The following is a 25,758-nucleotide window of genomic DNA, read 5'->3' as shown; positions in this document are numbered from 1 at the left end:
AAACAGCTTGTGGACAAAGTCTGAGACACGAAATGTTTCAGATTATCAAACAAATTTAAATATTAGACAAAGATAACACAAGTAAACACAAAATGCAGTTTTTAAATGAAGGTTTTTATTATTAAGGGGGAAAAAAATCCAAACCTACATGGCCCTGTGTGAAGAAGTGATTGCCCCCCTAAACCTAATAACTGGTTGGGCCACCCTTAGCAGCAACAACTGCAATCAATTTGCGATAACTGGCAATGAGTCTTTTACAGCGCTGTAGAGGAATTTTGGCCCACTCATCTTTGCAGAATTGTTGTAATTCAGCCACATTGGAGGGTTTTCGAGCATGAACCACCTTTTTAAGGTCATGCCACAGCATCTCAATCGGATTCAGGTCGGGACTTTGACTAGGCCACTCCAAAGTCTTCATTTTGTTTTTCTTAAGCCATTCAGAGGTGGACTTGCTGGTGTGTTTTGGATCATTGTCCTGCTGCAGAACCCAAGTGCGCTTCAGCTTGAGGTCACGAACAGATGGCCGGACATTCTCCTTCAGGATTTTTTGGTAGACAGCAGAATTCATGGTTCCATTTACCACAGCAAGTCTTCCAGGTCCTGAAGCAGCAAAACAGCCCCAGACCATCACACTACCACCACCATATTTTACTGTTGGTATGATGTTCCTTTTCTGAAATGCCGTGTTACTTTTACGCCAGATGTAATGGGACATACACCTTCCAAAAAGTTCAACTTTTGTCTCGTCAGTCCACAGAGTATTTTCCCAAAAGTCTTGAGGATCATCAAGATGTTTTCTGGCAAAACTGAGACGAGCCTTTATGTTCTTTTTACTCAGCAGTGGTTTTCGTCTTGGAACTCTGCCATGCAGGCCATTTTTGCCCAGTCTCTTTCTTATGGTGGAGTCATGAACACTGACCTTAATTGAGGCAAGTGAGGCCTGCAGTTCTTTGGATGTTGTTCTGGGGTCTTTTGTGACCTCTTGGATGAGTCGTCGCTGCGCTCTTGGGGTAATTTTAGTCGGCCGGCCAATCCTGGGAAGGTTCACCACTGTTCCATGTTTTCGCCATTTGTGGATAATGGCTCTCACTGTGGTTCGCTGGAGTCCCAAAGCTTTAGAAATGGCTTTGTAACCTCTTCCAGACTGATAGATCTCAATTACTTTGTTTCTCATTTGTTCCTGAATTTCTTTGGATCGCAGCATGATATCTAGCTTTTGAGGATCTTTTGGTCTACCTCACTTTGTCAGGCAGGTCCTATTTAAGTGATTTCTTGATTGAGAACAGGTGTGGCAGTAATCAGGCCTGGGTGTGGCTAGAGAAATTGAACTCAGCTTTCCAAAGATGTGATAAACCACAGTTAATTTATGTTTTAACAGGGGGGGGGCAATCACTTTTTCACACAGGGCCATGTAGGTTTGGATTTTTTTTCCCTTAATAATAAAAACCTTCATTTAAAAACTGCATTTTGTGTTTACTTGTGTTATCTTTGTCTAATATTTAAATTTGTTTGATGATCTGAAACATTTAAGTGTGACAAACATGCAAAAAAATAAGAAATCAGGAAGGGGGCAAACACTTTTTCACACAACTGTATATTAGTGCTCAGCAGACACTTACATGTTAGTGCACCTATATGCTGAAATTCACCATAAACGCATTTAAACGGCACAGATCGGGACCCACCACCCGTAGGGATAAGCATCGGGGTCGGGTGCAATGCAGACCGGGTAGCGGGTCAGGCGGGAGGCCTGGGCGAGCCGATCGCCGCCAGCATAGACTAGCTCTAGGGACGTGGAACGTCACCTCGCTAGCGGGGAAAGAGCCAGAGCTGGTGCAGGAGGTGGAGCGGTACCAGCTAGATATAGTTGGACTCACCTCCACACACAGCGCTGGCTCTGGAACCAAGCTCCTGGAGAGGGGTTGGACTTTGTCCTTTTCCGGAGTTGCCCAGGGTGAGAGGCGCTGGGCGGGAGTGGGGATACTCACGAGCCCCCGGCTGATCGCCGCTGTGTTGGAGTTCTCCCCGGAGAATGAGAGGGTCGCCTCCATGCGCCTACGGGTTACGGGGAGCAAGGCTCTGACTGTGGTTTGTGCTAATGCACCAAACAGCAGTTCAGAGTATCCGGCCTTCTTGGAGTCGGTGGGAGGGGTCCTGGAAAGGGCGCCGCCTACCGACTCCATAGTTCTCCCGGAGGACTTCAACGCTCACGTGGGCAATGACGGAGAAACCTGGCGGGGGGTGATTGGGAGGAACGGCTTGCCCGATCTGAACCCGAATGGTGTTTTGTTATTGGACTTCTGTGCGTGCCATGGTTTGGCCATAACGAACACCATGTTCGAAATAAGGTGGCTCATAAGTGTACCTGGTACCAGAACACCTTAGGCCGGAGATCAATGATCGACTTTGTAATCATATCATTTGATTTGCGGCCGTATGTCTTGGACACTCGGGTGAAGAGAGGAGCAGAGCTGTCAACTGATCACCACCTGGTTGTGAGTTGGATCAGATGGCAGGGGAACCGGTTGGAAAGACCCGGCAAGCCCAAACGTGTAGTGAGGGTGAACTGGGAAAGTCTGGCGGAGGACCCTGTCCGGGAGGTCTTTAACTCCCACCTCCGGAAGAACTTCTCACACATCCCGAGGGAGGTTGGGGACATGGAATCCGAATGGACCATGTTCAAAGCCTCTATTGTGGACGCGGCCGCTAGGAGCTGTGGCCGGAAGGTCACCGGTGCCTGTCGTGGCGGCAACCCGAGAACCCGGTGGTGGACACCGGAGGTGAGGTAAGCCGTCAAGCTGAAGAAGGAGACCTTCAAGGCCTGGTTGGCCCAGGGGTCTCCCGAAGCAGCTGACAGGTACTGGCAGGCCAGAAGGGCTGCAGCTGCGGTGGTCGCGAATGCTAAAACTCGGGCATGGGAGGAGTTCGGGGAGGCCATGGAGAAGGACTTTCGGTTGGCCTCAAGGAGGTTCTGGCAAACCATCCGACGACTCAGGAAGGGAAAGCAGGGCTTACCCCAGGCTGTTCTCAGCAGGGGGGGGGGGGAAGAGCACTTTGAGGAACTCCTAAACCCGACCAACATGTCCTCTAGGGGGAGGCTCACCCATATCCCTGGCAGAGGCCGCTGAGGTAGTTAAAAAGCTCCTCGTTGGCAAGGCGCCGGGGGTGGATGAGATCCGCCCTGAGATGCTGAAAGCGCTGGACATAGTTGGGCTGTCCAGGCTGACACGCCTCTTCAATGTCGCATGGGGGTCGGGATCAGTGCCCATGGACTGGCAGACCGGGGTGGTGGTTCCCATTTTCAAAAAGGGGGACCGGAGAGTGTGCTCGAATTACCGGGGTATCACACTACTCAGCCTCCCGAGGAAGGCTTATGCCAGGGTGCTGGAAAGGAGGCTCCGACCGTTTGTCGAACCTCAGATTCAAGAGGAGCAATGCGGATTCCGTCCCTGCCGTGGAACAGTGGACCAGCTCTTTACCCTCGCAAGACTACTGAAGGGGTTCTGGGAGTTTGCCCAACCAGTCTACATGTGCTTTGTGGACTTGGAGAAGGCTTTCGACCGGGTCCCTCGGGGGTTCTTGTGGGGGGTGCTGCGGGAGTATGGGGTGCCGGACCCATTACAACGGGCGATCCGGTCTCTGTACGACTGCAGTAGGAGCTGTGTCCGCATTCTCGGCAATAAGTCAGACACGTTCCCGGTGGGTGCTGGCCTCCGCCAGGGCTGCCCTTTGTCTCCGGTCCTGTTCGTGACTTTCATGGACAGGATATCTACGCGCAGGTTCGGGGGTCTCGGGATCGCCTCTCTGCTGTTTGCAGATGATGTGGTCCTGTTAGCCTCCTCGGATCGTGACCTCCAGCATTCACTGAGGCGGTTTGCAGCCGAGTGTGAAGCGGCGGGGATGAGAGTTAGCACCTCCAAATCTGAGGCCATGGTGCTCTGCCGGAAACCGGTGGATTGCTCCCTCCAGGTAGGGACGGAGTGCCTACCTCAAGCGAAGGAGTTCAAGTATCTCGGGGACTTGTTCACGAGTGAGGGTAAGATGGAGCGGGAGATCGACAGACGGATCGGTGCGGCTGCAGCAGTAAAGCAGGCGCTGCACCGGACCGTCTTGGTGAAGAGGGAGCTGAGCCGGAAGGCAAAGCTCTCAATTTACCACTCGGTCTACGTTCCTACCCTCACCTATGGTCACGAACTCTGGGTCGTGACTGAAAGGAGAAGGTCGCGGCTACAAGCGGCCGAAATGAGCTTCCTCCGTAGGGTGGCCGGGCTCAGCCTTAGAGATAGGGTAAGGAGCTCGGTCATCAGGAGGGAGCTTGGAGTCGAGCCGCTACTCCTTCGCGTCGAAAGGAGTCAGCTGAGGTGGTTCGGGCATCTAATTAGGATGCCTCCTGGACGCCTCCCACTGGAGGTTTTCCAGGCACGTCCAACTGGGAAGAGACCCCGGGGAAGACCCAGAACACGCTGGAGGGATTACATCTCCCAGCTGGCCTGGGAACGCCTCGGGATCCCCCAGAATGAGCTGGAACATGTTGCCGGTGAGAGGGAAGTCTGGGTCAGCCTGCTTGGCCTGTTGCCACCGCGACCCGACCCCGGATAAGCGGAGGAAAATGGATGGATGGATGGAGATCGGGAGCGAGCGAAGGATTTTGAAAGTTAGCGGAAAGATTAACGTGAGACAACATCCGTTTTCTTCAGACGTACATCCGGTTTTCAGAATAAGATGCCAACAAAGTATGAATTATATTCACATTAAGTATAAAACAAACCAAATGTTATTGCCCTTTTGTTCATATAGCATTACTTTTAAAATAAAAGTGCGCAATACACTACTTTTGAATTCATTATTGAACTTTGCCATAACAATGCGATTAATCGCGATTAATCGCAAAAAATCCATGCGATTAATCGCGATTAAATATTTTAATCATTGCCCAGCACTAATATATATATATATACAGATCGGGCAGGATGTCCTAATGACGTGATGTATATTGGAGAGCTGGAAGACTTCTGCGTATTAAATACAGATAATAATACCAGGAGGGCCCACAGAGCATGCGCACTAGCGTTTCCTTTAGCCCCGCCTCCCTGCCCTCACTGTTCTTCTTCTGGTATTTTAAGCCTGTTAATGAAGAATCATGCTTTATAAAATAAACAGTGAAATAATAATACATTTTTATTTATATTTTAAAACAGGCTCGTTGAACCCAGAATGTGTAAATGCATGACGTCATACAGAAAGAAGTGTTGTCCAATCAACTTTATTAAATTGTATGACATCACAATGATCATTAATTATTAGTGATCATTTTAAAGTATGCAATAAAGAAAATTCATGAACTCAACTTGATATTCTGCATCTCATAAAATAAAGTACATCGTATAATATTGATTTTGAAATATATAAAGGTAAAGATATATTATATCATGTATACAAACTTTATTTAACTAAGTTACAAAATTTTTTTTCAAATATTCTCTCATCAAATGAGTTTACAGTTTAATTATTAAAATAATTATTACGTTCTCATCAAAACATCTTTTAATAAGAACTTTACTCTGAAAAACTATCAGGAGGAGGAAGAGGAGGAGGAAGAGGATCAGCAGCAGCAGGAGGAGGAAGAAGGGGAGGAGGAAGGGGAGGAGGAGCGTCTGGTCTGAGCGATCCAGGAGCTGAAAGCAGAGACTCGTGCGTAGACTCCAGGTCTCTGAGGACGACCACAACCAATCCCAAAAGAGGTCACACCTGTAGGGACCAATCAGAACACAGCCTCATTATACTGTGTGTGTGTGTGTGTGTGTGTGTGTGTGTGTGTGTGTGTGTGTGTGTGTGTGTGTGTGTGTGTGTGTGTGTGTGTGTGACTGACCAATAAGAGTCCTGTATCCGTTATCCAGACACATCAATGGACCTCCAGAGTCGCCCTGAAAAAAACATGTTCAAACTATATTAACAAAAACAACAATAAACAATAAACCAGGACCAGGAAGCAGGATCAGTAAGGTAACTTCAGAGTAGAACCGTTCAGGGAACCAGATAACCATGACTGTCTAGGTGGTGGTTCTAGGTCTAGGTGGCCCAGGTGAGTCCAGGTGGTCTAGGTTACCTGACAGGAGTCCACCCCCCCCTCCAGGTACCCGGCACACAGCATGCTGGAGGTGATGTTGTACTCAGGTAACTGAAGCTGACACTGATCCTGAACCAGCAGAGGAACCTCAGCCTCCTGGAGAACATCTAGGAGAGAACCTGAGAGAGACAGACAGGTGGAGAGGGAGAAACAGACAGGTGGAGAGAGAAACAGACAGGTGGTGAGGGAGAAACAGACAGGTGGAGAGAGAAACAGACAGGTGGAGAGAGAGACAGACAGGTGGAGAGGGAGAAACAGACAGGTGGTGAGAGAGACAGACAGGTGGAGAGGGAGACAGACAGGTGGTGAGGGAGAAACAGACAGGTGGTGAGAGAGACAGACAGGTGGAGAGGGAGACAGACAGGTGGAGAGAGAAACAGACAGGTGGACAGGGACACAGACAGGTGGTGAGGGAGACAGACAGGTGGAGAGAGAAACAGACAGGTGGAGAGGGAGACAGACAGGTGGAGAGAGAAACAGACAGGTGGAGAGGGAGACAGACAGGTGGAGAGAGAGACAGACAGGTGGAGAGAGAAACAGACAGGTGGAGAGAGAGACAGACAGGTGGAGAGGGAGAAACAGACAGGTGGAGAGGGAGAAACAGACAGGTGGTGAGAGAGACAGACAGGTGGAGAGGGAGACAGACAGGTGGAGAGAGAGACAGACAGGTGGTGAGGGAGAAACAGACAGGTGGTGAGAGAGACAGACAGGTGGAGAGGGAGACAGACAGGTGGAGAGAGAAACAGACAGGTGGACAGGGACACAGACAGGTAGTGAGGGAGACAGACAGGTGGAGAGAGAAACAGACAGGTGGAGAGGGAGACAGACAGGTGGAGAGAGAAACAGACAGGTGGAGAGGGAGACAGACAGGTGGAGAGAGAAACAGACAGGTGGAGAGGGAGACAGACAGGTGGAGAGAGAGACAGACAGGTGGAGAGAGACAGACAGGTGGAGAGAGAGACAGACAGGTGGACAGGGAGACAGACAGGTGGAGAGAGAGAGACAGACAGGAGAGACTGTATATGTAGTATGTAGTATTTATACTATACTATATATACTATATATAGTATAGTATGTATAGAATATATACTATATATAGTATGTATCCTGTAATTGTATTTACTGTATAGTGTGTGGAGTATCTATGGTACACATACTATATATACTCTACTACTATATAGTAGTAGAGTAAAGATACTATGTGTAATATGTATAGTATATAAAGCATGTGTAGTATGTGTAGTGTATATAGTATAGAAGAGTATACATAGTGTGTATTATTTATAGTATTTTATAATAACCTTGCTCAGCGTCTCGACCCCATCCAGCGATCAAACATCTGGTTCCAGCTGTGAAGTCCTGACCTTCAGCAGGTAAACAGAGCGGCTGGATGAGCTCTGTAAAACATTATTATTATTATTAATATTATATTAATTTATTATGCTTATATTATTATTGAATTAGTGTTGTTACTGACGAGTGAAGCTGATTGGTTGTTAATATATAATTTATTTGTGTTGTTACTGACGAGTGAAGCTGATTGGTTGATCCAGGTGCATCATGACGATGTCGGCCTGTTTGGTTCGTCTGTTGTATTTTCTGTTGAAGACGATTCGATCGACTCGTCGGGTCTGAACCTCTAAAGAGTTTCTGTCACTTTGAGAGTGAAGACCGAAAACAGCCGACCACGAATCAAGATGGACGTTCTTCCTGTGGAACAAAACATGGACAGAAAATAGAAAAATAAAAAAGTAAAATGTGTTTATTTACATTCAAGGTGGAAATAAGACTTAATTTGTCATCAGTTACTTTTTTCATTTAAGTAGAACTTTAAGCTTCAGTTTCAGGTTTTACTTAAATGTGTAGCATTCATAAAATACATGAAAATATAATCAAAAGAGTTAATTTATAAACATTTAACAACTCAGTAGAGTTAAAAGTAGATCAGCAACTCTGTCATTGTTTGTGAAGTTTTATTGACAGCTTTCATGAAGACACAGTTCTTTAAAATCCATCCATCCATCCATCCATTTTCCTCCGCTTATCCGGGGTCGGGTCGCGGTGGCAACAGGCCAAGCAGGCTGACCCAGACTTCCCTCTCACCGGCAACATGTTCCAGCTCATTCTGGGGGATCCCGAGGCGTTCCAAGGCCAGCTGGGAGATGTAATCCCTCCAGCGTGTTCTGGGTCTTCCCCGGGGTCTCTTCCCAGTTGGACGTGCCTGGAAAACCTCCAGTGGGAGGCGTCCAGGAGGCATCCTAATTAGATGCCCGAACCACCTCAGCTGACTCCTTTCGACGCGAAGGAGTAGCGGCTCGACTCCAAGCTCCCTCCTGATGACCGAGCTCCTTACCCTATCTCTAAGGCTGAGCCCGGCCACCCTACGGAGGAAGCTCATTTCGGCCGCTTGTAGCCGCGACCTTGTCCTTTCGGTCACGACCCAGAGTTCGTGACCATAGGTGAGGGTAGGAACGTAGACCGAGTGGTAAATTGAGAGCTTTGCCTTCCGGCTCAGCTCCCTCTTCACCAAGACGGTCCGGTGCAGCGCCTGCTTTACTGCTGCAGCCGCACCGATCCGTCTGTCGATCTCCCGCTCCATCTTACCCTCACTCGTGAACAAGACCCCGAGATACTTGAACTCCTTCGCTTGAGGTAGGCACTCCGTCCCCACCTGGAGGGAGCAATCCACCGGTTTCCGGCAGAGCACCATGGCCTCAGATTTGGAGGTGCTAACTCTCATCCCCGCCGCTTCACACTCGGCTGCAAACCGCCCCAGTGAATGCTGGAGGTCACGATCCGAGGAGGCTAACAGGACCACATCATCTGCAAACAGCAGAGAGGCGATCCCGAGACCCCCGAACCTGCGCGTAGATATCCTGTCCATGAAAGTCATGAACAGGACCGGAGACAAAGGGCAGCCCTGGCGGAGGCCAACACCCACCGGGAACGTGTCTGACTTATTGCCGAGAATACGGACACAGCTCCTACTGCAGTCGTACAGAGACCGGATCGCCCGTTGTAATGGGTCCGGCACCCCATACTCCCGCAGCACCCCCCACAAGAACCCCCGAGGGACCCAGTCGAAAGCCTTCTCCAAGTCCACAAAGCACATGTAGACTGGTTGGGCAAACTCCCAGAACCCCTCCAGTAGTCTTGCGAGGGTAAAGAGCTGGTCCACTGTTCCACGGCCGGGACGGGATCCGCATTGCTCCTCTTGAATCTGAGGTTCGACAAACGGTCGGAGCCTCCTTTCCAGCACCCTGGCATAAGCCTTCCCCGGGAGGCTGAGTAGTGTGATACCCCGGTAATTCGAGCACACTCTCCGGTCCCCCTTTTTGAAAATGGGAACCGCCACCCCGGTCTGCCAGTCCATGGGCACTGATCCCGACCCCCATGCGACATTGAAGAGGCGTGTCAGCCAGGACAGCCCAACTATGTCCAGCGCTTTCAGCATCTCAGGGTGGATCTCATCCACCCCTGGCGCCTTGCCACCGAGGAGCTTTTTGACTACCTCAGCGGCCTCTGCCAGGGATATGGGTGAGCCTCCCCCTAGATCTTCAGGCGCTGCCTCCTCTGCAGAGGACATGTTGGTCGGGTTTAGGAGTTCCTCAAAGTGCTCTTTCCACCGCCCGACGATGTCCCCTGTCCGGGTCAGCAGTTCCCCCCCCCCCTGCTGAGAACAGCCTGGGGAAAGCCCTGCTTTCCCTTCCTGAGCCGTCGGATGGTTTGCCAGAACCTCCTTGAGGCCAACCGAAAGTCCTTCTCCATGGCCTCCCCGAACTCCTCCCATGCTCCTCCGCGAATCACCACCTTAACGTGGTGGAGGAGTTTGAGTGGCTCAGTGATCCTGGGAGCTATGTTGTCCGGGGCATTAGCCCCTGGTAGGGTCTCCCAAGGCAAACAGGTCTCAGGGGAGAGCCCAGACTAAGAGCGGTTCAAAACGACCCCAATGAAAAGCAGCCCACGGACTTCAGTCACCTCGCCCGGACCAGGGAAACCGGGGCACCCTCCCGGAGCCAGACCCAGGAGGGGAGCTCGTCGGCGAGTGTCTGGTGGCCGGGCCTTCGCCCATGGGGCCCGGTCGGGCTCAGCCCGAATAAACAGCATGGAGCAGCCACCCTGTGGACTACGGGTTGCGGGGAGCAAGGCTCTGACTGTGGTTTGTGCTTATGCACCAAACAGCAGTTCAGAGTATCCGGCCTTCTTGGAGTCGGTGGGAGGGGTCCTGGAAAGGGCGCCGCCTACCGACTCCATAGTTCTCCTGGGGGACTTCAACGCTCATGTGGGCAATGACGGAGAAACCTGGCGGGGGGTGATTGGGAGGAACGGCTTGCCCGATCTGAACCCGAATGGTGTTTTGTTATTGGACTTCTGTGCGTGCCATGGTTTGGCCATAACGAACACCATGTTCGAACATAAGGTGGCTCATAAGTGTACCTGGTACCAGAACACCTTAGGCCGGAGATCAATGATCGACTTTGTAATCGTATCATTTGATTTGCGGCCGTATGTCTTGGACACTCGGGTGAAGAGAGGAGCAGAGCTGTCAACTGATCACCACCTGGTGGTGAGTTGGATCAGATGGCAGGGGAACCGGTTGGAAATACCCGGCAAGCCCAAACGTGTAGTGAGGGTGAACTGGGAACGTCTGGCGGAAGACCCTGTCCGGGAGGTCTTTAACTCCCACCTCCGGAAGAACTTCTCACACATCCCGAGGGAGGTTGGGGACATGGAATCCGAATGGACCATGTTCAAAGCCTCTATTGTGGACGCGGCCGCTAGGAGCTGTGGCCGGAAGGTCATCGGTGCCTGTCGTGGCGGCAACCCGAGAACCCGGTGGTGGACACCGGAGGTGAGGGAAGCCGTCAAGCTGAAGAAGGAGACCTTCAAGGCCTGGTTGGCCCAGGGGTCTCCCGAAGCAGCTGACAGGTACCGGCAGGCCAGAAGGGCTGCAGCTGCGGTGCGGTGGTCGCGAATGCTAAAACTCTTTAAAATCCTATAAATATAATATATATATTTATATATATATAAACATAAAATATATAAATATTAGTGCTGGACAACGATTAAAGTGTGTTATCGCGATTAATCGCATTGTTATGCGCAACGTTCAATAATGAATTAAAAAGTAGTGTATTGCTCACTTTTATTTTAAAGTGCTGCTATATGAACTAAAGGTCAATAACATTTGGTTTGTAAACACTTTAAACACATCAGGTTGTTGTTAACAGCAGTATTCCCTTTACACAGTAGCAGTTATAACACAGTTATAATGATTCTGATCATAGATATTCAGCCGGTGTTCACAACTTAATCTTCATGTGTGTAAGAGATGATATTTAAATATACTTCTTGAAAACTGCAAACATATCTACGTCATGTTTTTATGTTTGTTAAATTCTCAGTAGCGATAACTAAATGATGCTTATTATACATATTACAAACAAAACACTTTAAAAACTCTAAAACAATAATTTAAATTAAAGCTGCAATCAGCATTGATCGGGCCCTCGCAACTTCACGCGCGTCGAGGGTACTGGCATGTCTCTGGTTGACGCGGCCGTGCATTTCTGTGACCATCACACTCTGCGTGCACGAGTTAGATGATATTTCCTGCGTCAACCAGCAGCGTAGCAAGATCATGTTGCCAGGTCTTCAGCCTAAAATGTTTTGAGTGTACCTCCGATACAATCATAAATATAAGCCTGTTAAGATCATTAAGAAAATGAATGTGTGTGAATGTGCTTCAGTGTTTGTAACATAACAGACTGTCAGTTTACTGGGATGGGGTTCAACTCCCTGCAGTGTCCTGCTGATTGTATTTGGACTTACATGAAAGTTAACAAAACAGTAGTGCCATTTGCTGTTACTTGAACACTTTAATTTTACACTGTTTTCATTTTAAGTTCTGCTGTAACTTTAGACTGTAGTGAAGCATTCATTGTAACGTTTAACCTGATTGTCATGAAGAAGCTCTGGACAGATCATTTATACTAATGCCCACTGACATGGTTTGAGAATCCACTGTTATCTCACTTTTGCTCTCCAAGCATCTTAGTTTGCACATATTTAGATCATAGAAGTCTTTTTCTCATGGTGTGCCCACAAACGCGATAATAACGTGTTAACTAGCCTAGTACTAATAAATATATAGTATATATATTTTTATTATTTATATAAATAAATAAAGTATTGTTCTCTCACCCGTAAACACAATGTGCAGCGGTCAGCAGCCAGTCTCGATCAATCAGTGAAGCTCCACACACGTGACCCCCCTTCCACTGCAGAGAGACTATCCATGGCCACGCCCCCTTCACAGCGTCGACCCCCCCGACCACTCTGACGTCACCTGACAGGTATCAACAAACACAAACTACAGTCATGATCCGACCAACCAGAGGAGGTCAGATTCTAACTGATAGGAGTCTGTTACCTTCACCGGGTTTCCTCTCTGCTGATTGGTCCGTCTCCTTCGTCTCATTAGTGACATAACGAGTACCACAAGCTAAAACAACACAGAGTCAATCCTTATAAAAAAAGTTAGTTTCACATGAAACAGCCTTAAGATGACATGAACAACTTAACTTTAGTGTTTATCAGTGTACTCACGTTGGTTGTCACAGTTCAGAGAAATCACTTCTTCACTGACGCAGGTTTCACTGTAAAAACAACAATCACTCATTATCTTCTATTGGATAAACTCAGGTCTTATGACTCGACTTCACTTCCTGCATCTTATTCTGGATCTGGTTGTAATTCATTCCTGAGGTCTGGTTTTGGTTAGTTGTAGTTGTAGTTGTTTTTGTTGTTCTACTTCTAGTTGTAGTTCTGGTTGTAGTTGTAGTTTTAGTTATTTGCCTTAGGGTTCCATTGCTATCTGGTTGATATTCTAGTTGTGATTCTGGTTCTGGTTCTAGTTCTATTGTAGTTAAGGTCCAGATCTGGTCTTCAGTACCTGATACTGGTATTCAGTGTCCCGTTACTGGTGACCGTGATGGCTGTAAACGGTGAATCTTGTGGCCGAGCCGGCAGCAGCGTGGTTTTCCCCGACCTGCAGTGTCAGGAACAACAGATAGATCTGAGTCTTTTCTTTGACCCACTAGAACCTTGTTTAATTCACCTGCTACAACAGGTGAGACGTGTCTGTATCCCAGGTACTGACAGGTGAAGACAGACAGGTGAGAGTTATTTTAATTTATTTATTTTGCACAATTCAAACAATAAAATTAAAAGTAATCAAACATAACAGAGATAAATGAATATCACAGTGCAGGAAGAGCCAGAAAGCCAACTGGGCTTATTTGAAGCCTCCACCTATATAATATTACAATTTTACAAAATTACAAAGATAAAATTAAATATGCATAAGACATTACATTACAGCATAACAAATAACGAAAGAAAGAAAAGAAAAAGAAAAACATAATGTAATTGTGTGGAGTGTGTGTGAGCATGTGTGTGTGTGTGAGAGAGTAGGCATGGGCTTGTTTTTGTTCAGGTGTGTTGGTTTATACACCTGCAGTAACTCATAAGCAACGGTAATGCTACAAGTCCCTGTGAGTGAGACAACTATAAATGTAATATAACAGCTAAAACAAGAAAGACATGAACACTAATACATAATGAATTAGATTTTCTTTTCGGCATCTTTTAAAACATTTTATTGAGGGACATTTTTTTGTTAGGTGGGAAAAGTCATTCCATAATTTGGTTCCCTAAATCTTATTGAAAGTTGACCTCTGCTAGTCAGTAACTTAGGAGGATGAAGATGTGAAGATGATGAGTTGGGTAAGAGTGAACCTGTGAATTGAATATATAGTAGGTCTTGAAATGATCAGGAATATTCCTTCACCTAAAAGAATCTTATAAATGAAAACACAAGTTTGAGAAATATTGATGTCATAAATAATAAGAATCTGCAATTTCTGAAATAGAGGAGCAGAAGAGATGTGTGACTCTGATCGGCTTGCGATCCTAACAAAACGTTTCTGGAGGACCAACATTTTACCTGTATCCCAGGTACTGATAGGTGAAGTCAGACAGGTGAGAGTTACCTGTATCCCAGGTACTGACAGGTGAAGACAGACAGGTGAGAGTTACCTGTATCCCAGGTACTGACAGGTGAAGACAGACAGGTGAGAGTTACCTGTATCCCAGGTACTGACAGGTGAAGACAGACAGGTGAGAGTTACCTGTATCCCAGGTACTGACAGGTGAAGACAGACAGGTTAGAGTTCCAGGTGTCAGCACACACGGTGAGCAGCAAGGAAACAAGTTGAAACTGAAGACGGCTGGAACTGTTCACCTGCAACACAACTGAAACACACAGACACACGTAACTGTCTAACACACCTGTATTGTGATAATAAACATTAAGGTGAATTAATTGATCGACTTACCACAGTCACCCTCATCGGAGGCGTCGGGACAGTCGACCTCGCCGTCACATAGACCGTTGCCATCGATACAACTTCCTGTCTGACACCTGAACTGACCGACTGCACACGCAGCTGATCACAAACAATCAACGATCAATAAACAATAAAAATAATATAATAATCAATAACACAGACATGTGACCCTGAGCTCACCTGGTGACCCCAGGTTGATCCCTGAGGTGAAGTTGGCTCTGAATCCTCGGCCGTGACCTGATTCGTCTGTAAAGAACCAGACTGTCATCTGATTGGTCGATGAGAACAACTCGTGGGCGGGGCCGGCGCTGCCAGTGAGGACAGCTGGAACAAGTTACCTGTACATTGTTACCTGAAGCAGAACAGTCACCTGTATACACACACACACACCTGGGGAGGAGGAAGCTGAAAACGATTATGGGTAAAACATAACCTCACCAAGTAAATTGGAGTTTGGCCCCGCCCCATCTCGCACCTCTACGATGTCATAGGTCGCTTCGACATCAAAGTCAAGGAAGTGGAGCTGGATGTTTCGACCCTCACCTGCGTGTAGAGTCCACACACCTGCAGCAGCAAAGGATCATGGGTAAGGTGAGGCGAGTTTGAAAACATCAATTTTTCTTTGTTACAACCAGTGAAAATCAGTACAGAGATATAAGTCAAGTATTATAAGTTATTAGTAAAAGTACAGGTATTAGTACATGTAAGAAGTAGTACAACGTTTAAAGTGTACTCACACTGAGCCTCGTTTCCATAGGATTGTGGGTAATTTGGCGAACTGAAGGTGGAGTTTGGCTCCCAAATGTCAAAGGGTCCTCCACAGTCAGCTGGACCAATCAGAGCAGAGGGAATCAATCACGTTCAATCATATTCTTCATACGCTCACATTCTGGACCATTTTGTCATATTGATCGTCTGTGTTGTAGTTTCATTGTATTGATATTCTTTAAGCACAACGTAGAGCGTCTCTGGATCCACGTTTTTTTTTTTTTGATCGAGGCTCTTTCCTACCTGTATAGGGGCGTGGTCTGTGTCTTACCTGGTATATGGGCGTGGTCTGTGTCTTACCTGGTATATGGGCGTGGTCTGTGTCTTACCTGTATATGGGCGTGGTCTGTGTCTTACCTGGTATAGGGGCGTGGTCTGTGTCTTATCTGATATAGGGGCGTGGTCTGTGTCTTACCTAATATATGGGCGTGGTCTGTGTCCTATCTGGTATATGGGTGTGGTATGTGTCTTACCTGGTATAGAGGCGTGGTCTGTGTCTTACCTGTATAGGGGTGTGGTCTGTGTCTTACCTGATATAGGGGCGTGGTCTGTGTCTTACCTGGTATAGAGGTGTGGTCTGTGTCTTACCTGTATATGGGCGTGGTCTGTGTCTTACCTGGTATAGGGGTGTGGTCTGTGTCTTATCTGATATAGGGGCGTGGTCTGTGTCTTGCCTAATATATGGGCCTGGTCTGTGTATTATCTGGTATAGGGGCGTGGTCTGTAGTACCTGGTTTAGGGGCGTGGTCTGTGTCTTACCTGGTATAGGGGCGTGGTCTGTGTCTTACCTGTATATGGGCGTGGTCTGTGTCTTATCTGGTATAGGGTGTGGTCTGTGTCTTACCTAGTATAAGGGCGTGGTCTGTGTCTTACCTGGTATAGGGGCGTGGTCTGTGTCTTACCTGATATAGGGGCGTGGTCTGTGTCTTACCTGATATATGGGCGTGGTCTGTGTCTTACCTGGTATAGGGGCGTGGTCTGTGTCTTATCTGGTATAGGGGCATGGTCTGTGTCTTACCTGGTTTAGCGGTGTGGTCTGTGTCTTATCTGGTATAGGGCCGTGGTCTGTGTCTTACCTGGTATAGGGGTGTGGTCTGTGTCTTACCTGGTATAGTGGCGTGGTCTGTGTCTTACCTGGTATAGGGGCGTGGTCTGTGTCTTACCTGGTATAGGGGGAGGGGTTGCTGGAGGAGGCACATTGGTTGGTTCTGGGGGGGTGGGGCCACAGGGCTCAGACGTCAGTGTGATGTCATCCAGAGCGATATCATTCCTCACCCCTCGTTTCTTCAGCCCTTCAAACACCACCTGCAGAGGTCAGAGGTCAAACTGATTGAGTGATTATTGATCAGCTGACTAACGATCATCACTTCCTGTATGACGTCACTGACCGTGGTCTCTTTTGTCAGGTTCAGGGTCACCTGGCCGTAGTTCCAGTTATCTCCATAGTTCCCGTCTCTTTGGAACACCACGGTAATAGCAGGTTGAGACAGAAAGACTCTGAGACGGTGGACGTCTTCACCAAACATGTGGTACCTGAGGACAGGTGTTAATTTATTGTTTAAATAACTTCTTTCTTTTCTGGCTCGTTTACTTTTTGTCTGTTTTTTTATGTTAACTTGTTAATTGTTCTGTTGTTTTCCTACAATCAGTTTTGTGACTTTCTACACAACAATAGTTTATTTGGGGACTTTCAGGATTTAGAGTGCATTATAGCACAGAGACAGAACTGGTGAAAATATCTCATGAACTTCTAATTGATCCGACAAATTATTATAATTAGTTTATGTTGCTGTTGTTTACCAGAAGCTCAGACACAGTGGCTGAGTGGGAGGAGTCAGAGGGAGGCTGTGGATCCTGAAGCTCTTCAGCCATTGGCCGGGACTCAGAGGAGTGACCACGTAGAAACCTGAACCAGACACACAACACCATCAAAACTACTGATGCTGCTACAAACAACAACAACAACAACATATAAATATATTGTTTGATGACATCATTATAAAGACTCACCTGAGCCATTACTCAGCGTGTGGTCGACACTTGGGCCGCTTAGTGGAGGGAATGTGGAGCCGCTGGTTCGAATCCAGTCTCCATCATCATCATAGTCCTGCTGCTGCCTCCAGAAACACATGCCCTGCTCAAAGGTACAGGTCAGCTTCTCCTCGTCTGAACACACACACACACACACACACACACACACACACACACACACACACGCACACAGCTCAGGTACAGTATCACACTTTACAGTTATACATATTAAATATAATAATAATAAAATATTACTGGAGAGGTCGGAGAGGTTGGCTGCTCTGTAGGTGGCGTTGAACCCTGACAGATTGTTGAAGTCATCAGAGATAAACTCCACCGTTGATTGGTCGGTCAGCAGCCATATGGTCCCATGAGGGGCGGAGCCTGAGAGCTCAGCTGTCAATCATATGAGAAGATGTGTGGTCAGGTTGTAAAAACTGATCCATAAACACACACACTGTTGTCCTCTGTGTTTGTGTGTGTGTGTGTGTGTGTGTGTGTGTATGTATGTGTGTGTGTATGTGTGTGTATATGTGTGTGTTTACCTGTCAGATATTTCTCTGCGCCGATGTTTTCATAAAGTTTCAGAACGTCGATATTTTCTTCTGTTTCAAAATGGTGGAAGTTGATCTGAACAGAAAACCCTGGATCGACTCTGAAAACATTGTTTTACTGTCAACAACCTGCTTTTATTGTGAAAGTCTGTGCAGTGTGTATGTGTAGGTGTGTGTGTGTGTGATCTCATGTTTTACCTGACGATCCAGCGACAAAAGCTGTTGTTTTTGTACGTTTCTGAGACATCTGATGAACTGAAGGAACCAATCAGATCGCTCAGAACGAACTGTCCGTCACACGCCGTCACTATAGATAGATACATTTTGATAACTTAATAAACTAACCTTTTATACAAACCAGGTTTTATATATATACTGTATATACTGTATATATTTATATCATCATCATCTTCATCACTGACCACAGCGAGCTGCGTCTTCATCAGAGTCATCATCACAGTCATGGACTCCGTCACAGAGCTGATCGATCAGAACACACGTTGATCGATCGTCACATGATGTCTGGTGAGGAGGACACTTTACTGAGAAGTTTAATAAAACACGTATATTAGAAAACAGACTTCATACCAGAAAATACACTGAAACTCATCTCATTACAACATTTAGAATTAATGTAATTTCACAAATGTATTGATATTAATCTTTTTTCTTTATTTAGATCACTGTCAGCGTAAGAGGTCTTTATCAAATCAAAGTCATCAATAAAACAAGAAAAATATAAATGTTAAGAGTAGACCCGTATAATAAAATCTAAATAAGATAAAATAACTAACTTATATGTTTGATTCAAAGAAATCAGATTTTCCTGATTGTGATCTTGGTCATGAATAGAAGATCTTTGATAGAACAAGTTTGTGTTCTGGTTATAAGTGAAGTTTTAAAAAACTTTGAAGTTTAAAGAAACTTCAGAGACATTAAAGGTAATTCAAAGAGAATTTAAAAATACTTGAAAGAAAGTTTAGAGAGAGTAAAAAGAGACATTTAAAGTTAGTCTGTAGAGAGTTCAAATAGAGTTCAAAGAATTTAAATAGATTTTCTCACCTGTTGTAGGTGAGACGCTTGTCGGAGCAGCTGTTGTTAAACGTTTCAAGATTATTTAAATATTTTAAATAGAGGTCAAAGAAATTTTAATGAAAAGTTTAAAGAGGCCTTAAAGGGAGCTTAAAACCAACATAATTAAAAAATAGTTCTAACATCGTTTTAATAGAGATCAAAGAAACTCCAGGTAAAGTTAAAATAGAGTCCAAAGAAAGTTTAAAGAGAGTTCAAAGATATTTTCTCACCTGTTGTAGGTAAGACGCTCGTTGGAGCAACTGTTGTTAAAAGTTTCAAAATAATTTAAATATATTTTTAAAAAGTTCAAAGAAACAAAGTTCACAAAAGTTTAAAGAGGGTTTAAAGGAGCTTAAATACAGGACCAACATAATTTAAAAAGAGTTCTAACATAATTTCATTAGAGAACAAAGCAAGTTCAGGTAAAGTTGTTAGGAGTTCAAATCTAGTCCAAAGAAAGTTTAAAGAGTTTAAAGAACCTTTAGAGGGACATTAAAGGGAATTTAATTTAAAGTCTTAAAATAATTTAAAGAGAGTTTAACGTAAGTTCAAAGTTCAAGTTAGTTTCAAGAGACATTTAAAGTTAGTTCAAAGAGAGATTTAAAGTTAGTTCAAAGAGACATGGAAAGTTAGTTCAAAGAGACATTGAAAGTTAGTTCAAAGAGACATTGAAAGTTAGTTCAAAGAGAGATTTAAAGTTAGTTCAGAGAGACATCTAAAGTTAGTTCAGAGACATTTAAAGTTAGTTCAAAGAGACATTGAAAGTTAGTTCAGAGACATTTAAAGTTAGTTCAGAGACATTTAAAGTTAGTTCAAAGAGACATTTAAAGTTAGTTTAAAGAGAAATTTAGAGTTAGTTTAAAGAGACATTGAAAGTTAGTTCAAAGAGACATTGAAAGTTAGTTCAAAGAGACATTGAAAGTTAGTTCAAAGAGACATTTAAAGTTAGTTCAAAGAGAGATTTAAAGTTAGTTCAAAGAGACATTGAAAGTTAGTTCAAAGAGACAATGAAAGTTAGTTTAAAGAGACATTTAAAGTTAGTTCAAAGAGACATTTAATGTTAGTTCAAAGAGACATTGAAAGTTAGTTCAAAGTTCTAGTTCAAAGAGACATTTAAAGTTATTTCAAAGAGACATTTAAAGTTAGTTCAAAGAGACATTTAAAGTTATCTCAAAGAGACATTTAAAGTTAGTTCAAAGAGACATTGAAAGTTAGTTCAAAGAGACATTTAAAGTTAGTTCAAAGAGAGATTTAAAGTTAGTTCAAAGAGACATTGAAAGTTAGTTCAAAGAGACAATGAAAGTTAGTTTAAAGAGACATTGAAAGTTAGTTCAAAGTTCTAGTTCAAAGAGACATTTAAAGTTATTTCAGAGATATTTAAAGTTAGTTCAAAGAGACATTTAAAGTTATCTCAAAGAGACATTTAAAGTTATCTCAAAGAGACATTTAAAGTTAGTTCAAAGAGACATTTAAAGTTATTTCAAAGAGACATTGAAAGTTAGTTCAGAGACATTTAAAGTTAGTTCAAAGAGACATTGAAAGTTAGTTCAAAGAGACATTTAAAGTTAGTTCAGAAACATTTAAAGTTAGTTCAGAGACATTTAAAGTTAGTTCAGACACATTTAAAGTTAGTTCAAAGAGACATTTAAAGTAAATCTATAGAGTTTAAATAGAGTTTAAAGATTTTAAATTGATTTTCTCACCTGTTGTAGGTGTAATGCTTGTAGGAGCAGCTGTTAAAAGTTTCAAGATTATTATGAAGATAATTTTAATAGAGTTAGTACATTTTTAAAAAACAATTTAAATACAATTTGATAGAGTTTTAATAGAGTTTAAAGAAAGTTTAAATAGATTTTCTCACCAGTTGGTGAGACAGTTGTCGGAGCAGCTGTTGTCTCGTCTTGTTTCTCTGAAGGAACAAATATGAGTCAAAAAAAACTTATAATAAACTTATAATATTATCTAATCTGACCTCACAATGACCTCACACTCACCTGTGATCTGAATGCTGTTTCTGTCGATCACCAATCCTTTATCCCCGCCCTCCTGAAGCCCCGCCCCCAGCTGCTGCTCTGTCTCCTTCACATCGATCAGCTGATTGAACCAAACGTCAAAGTTCACCACCACACTGCCCCGGCTGAGGAGAAACAATCAATAAAGATTGAAACATCAACTGATCAATACATTTATCCAAACTTTAATTTGATTTAATCTGTCAGAATCATCATCTGTTTGCCTGTATGAATATAAATATAAATACCTATATTATATATGTATATATATATATATATACATATATAATATATATAAATATCTGACCTGAAGTATAAAACGTGACACGACTTGAACTCCAGTCCGATCTCACTGTGACCGAACGCCTCCGATACCTGTCGACCAATCAGAAAACAGACTGAGATCAGGTGACTTAACAAAGAACTCAAAGACAGATTATGACATCATTCACACCTGATGTCACTGACACCTGACGTCAGTTAACACAGTTACCTGTTAAAGCTAAACACCGGTGACCTCTATGGCCGACACTATAATACTATTATACTACCACAGATTTAAATGTGAATAAACTCAAACCTCTGAGTCTCAGTAGCTGTTCTTCATAGTGTCTAAATTGGTGTGTACTTTATAGTGTATATACTTGGTGTGTACTTTATAGTGTATATATTGGTGCATACTTTATAGTGTATATACTTTGTGTGTACTTTATAGTGTTTATACCTATTGTGTACTTTATAGTGTTTATACCTATTGTGTACTTTATAGTGTCTATACCTATTCTGTACTTTATAGTGTCTCTACTTAGTGTGTACTTTATAGTGTATATACTTGGTGTGTACTTTATAGTGTATGTATTGGTGCATACTTTATAGTGTATATACTTTGTGTGTACTTTATAGTGTTTATACCTATTGTGTACTTTATAGTGTCTCTACTTAGTGTGTCCTTTCTATTTTCTATATTTAGTGTGTACTCTACAGTACAGCAGGGTTCTTCAACGTTTTTTAGGCCAAGGACCCCCAAACTGATAGAGAGATGGAGCAGGGACCCCCGACTATATATATTGTATAAAATTGTGTTTTATATTAAACTGGGCCTAGTACCATGTATAAACATACCTCTTTATTGTGCATTCAATACTAAGCTATTCAAATAATACATAGGTTCATATATTCATGTCTTTATTTTAAACATGTGTAAGGTACAGTGAGTAGGGAGGCCGTGCCACTGACATCTATAAACATACCTTGTCAGCTGATACCAATGCCAATATCAACATTGTCTGTCAATAATCATCATACAAGCTATTCAAACTGATGTTTTCATTTTAAACATGAATGTGGAAATTAAAATGAGTGATGGCCTATTAGTGCCACTGCCATGCATAAACATACATGTTACCTTGCATACAATACTGAACTATTACAATAATGGACACATTCATGTTTGGAAAAAATATATATTAAAAAAAAAAGAAAAACAATTGTCTAATCATCCAACCATTTCGCGGACCCCCTGAAGTACCTCCGCGGACCCCCTGTTGAAGACCTCTGCTCTACAGTGTGTATACTTAGTGTGTACTTTAGACTGCCTATTTTGGTGGGTACTTTATAGTATATATACTTAATGTGTACTTCCTAGTGTCTACACTTAAGGTGTACTATATAGTGTCTATATTTAGTGTGTATTTTATAGTGTCTACATTTAATGTGTACTTTTTAGTGTGTATTTCATATTGTCTATACCTATTGTGTACTTGGCTATACTCAGCATGTACTTAGTGTGTACTTATTAATGTCAAATTATTACACATGCATACACTGATCAATACTAACCCTCTCCCTTTGCTGTCTTTCACAATAAAAGCTGATGATGTAAGCAGTTGCTTGATGTTAAACCTACCTGTTATTTTCAAAATAAAAGCCCATGATCTCACCAGCTGTTGGATGTCGTAAGCCAAAGATTTAAACTGCAGACTGCTGGAGTTCTTCAGCTCTTCAGAGAAAACAGCTCCTTCTATGATTGACATCCGACCGCTGAGCACTGTTGGTTCACCTCAACACACAAACAGCAGCAACACAGTGATCAGTAATATCTTCTGACACCTGATCGGTTATTAAAGATTATTAAAACCATGTTTACCTTCAGTCTTCAGGCTGATCCATGAAACTACAATCAGTCCGACACAACAGGTGAGAAGAAGTAAAGACACGACGGAGAGGAGAAACTCCAGAGACGACAGAGCTCGCTTCATACTGACAACTGTAATCAATCAATCAATCAATATATCAATCAATCAATATATCAATCAATCAATATATCAATCAATCAATCAATACATCAATCAATCAATATATCAATCAATCAATCTTCAGCTTCTTGTTAACATGAATAATCAGACTCACCTGTGTCTCCTGCTGCAGACTTAGTTCACCTGTTAATGACTGATCGTCTTTTATTGAGCTGAAGATGACTAATGGCTCATAATCAATACAGCAGATAATAATGACGATAATAATGATAATCAATAATAATGTTAGACAGTCAGAGGAGAAGAACTGCTGACACACTATTAATACTACAAAATATAAAACCTTTAAAATACTGCAACAACAAATAAAAACTCATATTATTTAGAATATTAAAACACAAAGATATTAGGTTAATAATAATTATATGAATAAAGTATTGACTATAATATATAACGTGTATTTAAATGTATAGATTATAAATTATTAAATAACTCAGTTAATAAATGAATCCGTTAACTTTATCTTTTAAATCACAATAACTTATGAAATGTTTAAACATGAATAATGTGACATTAACGAGCTTTACCTTCATGAACTACTTCCTGTTGTGTTTCTTCTTTATCAGAGTGTGAAGTCCAGCAGCAGTAAACCTGTCAGGTAATCTACTTCATGAGGCTCCGCCCCTAAACTCACCTGACAGGTCGGCCCTCATTATACTATATATATATATATATATATATATATATATATATATATATATATATATATATATATATATATATATATATATATATATATATATATATATATATATATATATATATATATATATATATATATATATCTTCATTATACTATTCTGGAATTGAGGCTAAAGCAACCACATATTAAAATACTCTATATTTTGTTTTTTTAATATTGATAAAGTGTTAATATAAATATATATATATATAAATATCTTTACATATATAAACGTGTAATAAATGTTCATAGCAGACTATAATGTAGTAATAAGCAGATATGAGGACATTTTGTTTAATGCACAGCATTTGTTTTAACTTCTAATCTGAAGACATTTTACATAATTACACATTATTATTATGTATTATTATTTTTAATAATACATTATGATTACATGTTTATGTAGCACATTACTATATTAGTATGTATTATTATTATAACACATTATTATTACATGTTTAGGATTATTATTATAACCTCTCCCTCCCTTATTTAAAATAAATGATCTATTAATGTATAAATGTGTTGTGATGTCATGAATCCTTCAGGTACATCCAGGTATAAAAAACGAAACAATCTGCTGTTAGTGTGATTTTATTTAAAGACATTAAATAAAAAAATAAAAAATATGACAATTATAGTTTTAATCAATCTCAGAAAAAGTCTGTTAAAACAAAAAGAAACATTTATCAAATGTTATTAAAATAAAAAAGAGTTATTATAACACCAAAATCATTAGAATAAAGTGATCCAGACCAAAGTGATCCAGACCAACGTGATCCAAACCAATGTGATCCAAACCAATGTGATCCAAACCAATGTGATCCAGACCAATGTGATCCAGACCAACGTGATCCAGACCAACGTGATCCAGGCCAAAGTCATCCAGACCAATGTGATCCAGACCAATGTGATCCAGATCAAACTGTTCACTCTGAATCTGTCAATAAAGTTTTTTATTTTGAACACAGGATCAGGACAGCTGGTAGATATTGTTCATCATTGGCTCCTTCTCCTCCTCCTCCTCATCATCATCATCGTCACCTCTCTTCAGTGTGTCGTCTCCTCCTCTGACCTCCTCCTCTTCCTCTTCCTCTTCTCTACACTCATTGATGTTTTTGTACGTTGACTGTGGAGAAGAGAGACGAGATGTTCAGGCACCTGAAGCCTGCCAGATGAAGCTGAGGGTACAGTTTACAAATACAGGTGTCTCACCTGGTCCCTGTGATGTGCCGATGTGTCATTGGTGGAGGGGAGGAGCCTGTTAATGAGCTGACCAATCGTTTTAAAGGTCGGTCTGTCAGTGGGCTCCAAACTCCAGCAGAGCGTCATCAGCTGATACCTGAGAGGACAAAATATATATATATATATATATATATATATATATATATATATATATATATATATATATATATACACACATATATATTTACACACACACACACACACATATAGCTTATGGTCAATACATTCAAAATAACTTTATTAAACTAAATGTCCGTCTGCTCACATCTCTGCTGGAGCGAAGTCTGGCTTGTCCATGTGGCGGCCATCTTGGATCATCTTGTAGAAGTTGGTATCCACGGCGATGTTTGGGTACGGACTCTTACCTGAACAGGTAGACACACACAGTCACAGGTGAGCATCGCTTCACACTCTGTAGTGTCCTCACATCATGTGTTCTTTATAGTGTACTTTAAGTATGGACACCATAAAGTACACACTAGGTATGGATAGCATAAAGTACACACTAAATATGGACAGCATAAAGTACACACTAAATA

The 25,758-nt window shown here is 42.9% G+C and overlaps 2 protein-coding genes across 2 annotated transcripts in view; both read right to left on the bottom strand.

The window, feature by feature from the left end:
* Positions 1-5,334: 5,334 nt before the first annotated feature.
* tmprss15 (transmembrane serine protease 15) lies at positions 5,335-23,236 on the bottom strand. Its single transcript, XM_076083317.1, has 29 exons — positions 23,115-23,236; positions 22,918-23,036; positions 21,285-21,352; positions 20,960-21,102; positions 20,827-20,874; positions 19,196-19,225; positions 18,954-18,983; positions 18,314-18,433; positions 18,090-18,198; positions 17,883-17,992; positions 17,593-17,733; positions 17,317-17,472; positions 17,107-17,212; positions 16,695-16,839; positions 16,470-16,611; positions 15,276-15,365; positions 14,977-15,102; positions 14,719-14,862; positions 14,527-14,637; positions 14,320-14,443; positions 13,083-13,178; positions 12,737-12,786; positions 12,567-12,632; positions 12,332-12,476; positions 7,656-7,837; positions 7,429-7,524; positions 6,107-6,246; positions 5,870-5,924; positions 5,335-5,748 (listed from the first exon to the last, which is right to left on the bottom strand). Exons 1-29 carry the CDS (start codon positions 23,233-23,235, stop codon positions 5,603-5,605), a joined length of 3,159 nt encoding a protein of 1,052 aa, XP_075939432.1. The 5' UTR covers position 23,236; the 3' UTR covers positions 5,335-5,602.
* Positions 23,237-24,552: 1,316 nt separating this feature from the next.
* The window catches only part of csf1rb (colony stimulating factor 1 receptor, b), a 37,178-nt gene continuing 35,972 nt past the window's right edge, over positions 24,553-25,758 (bottom strand). The window contains exons 19-21 of the mRNA XM_076083291.1: positions 25,485-25,584; positions 25,190-25,316; positions 24,553-25,103 (exon numbers count right to left, since the gene is read on the bottom strand). Coding sequence (XP_075939406.1) covers positions 24,948-25,103; positions 25,190-25,316; positions 25,485-25,584 — 383 coding nt within the window. The 3' untranslated portion in view covers positions 24,553-24,947. The remainder of the gene's footprint in view (positions 25,104-25,189; positions 25,317-25,484; positions 25,585-25,758) is intronic.

The sequence above is a fragment of the Anarhichas minor genome, unplaced genomic scaffold (assembly GCF_050575085.1).
Source record: "Anarhichas minor isolate MPS153535 unplaced genomic scaffold, ASM5057508v1 ptg000126l, whole genome shotgun sequence".
Taxonomy (NCBI): Eukaryota; Metazoa; Chordata; class Actinopteri; order Perciformes; family Anarhichadidae; genus Anarhichas; species Anarhichas minor.
Note: the sequence above shows the minus strand (reverse complement) of the source record. Positions and strands in the feature narration are given on the sequence as shown.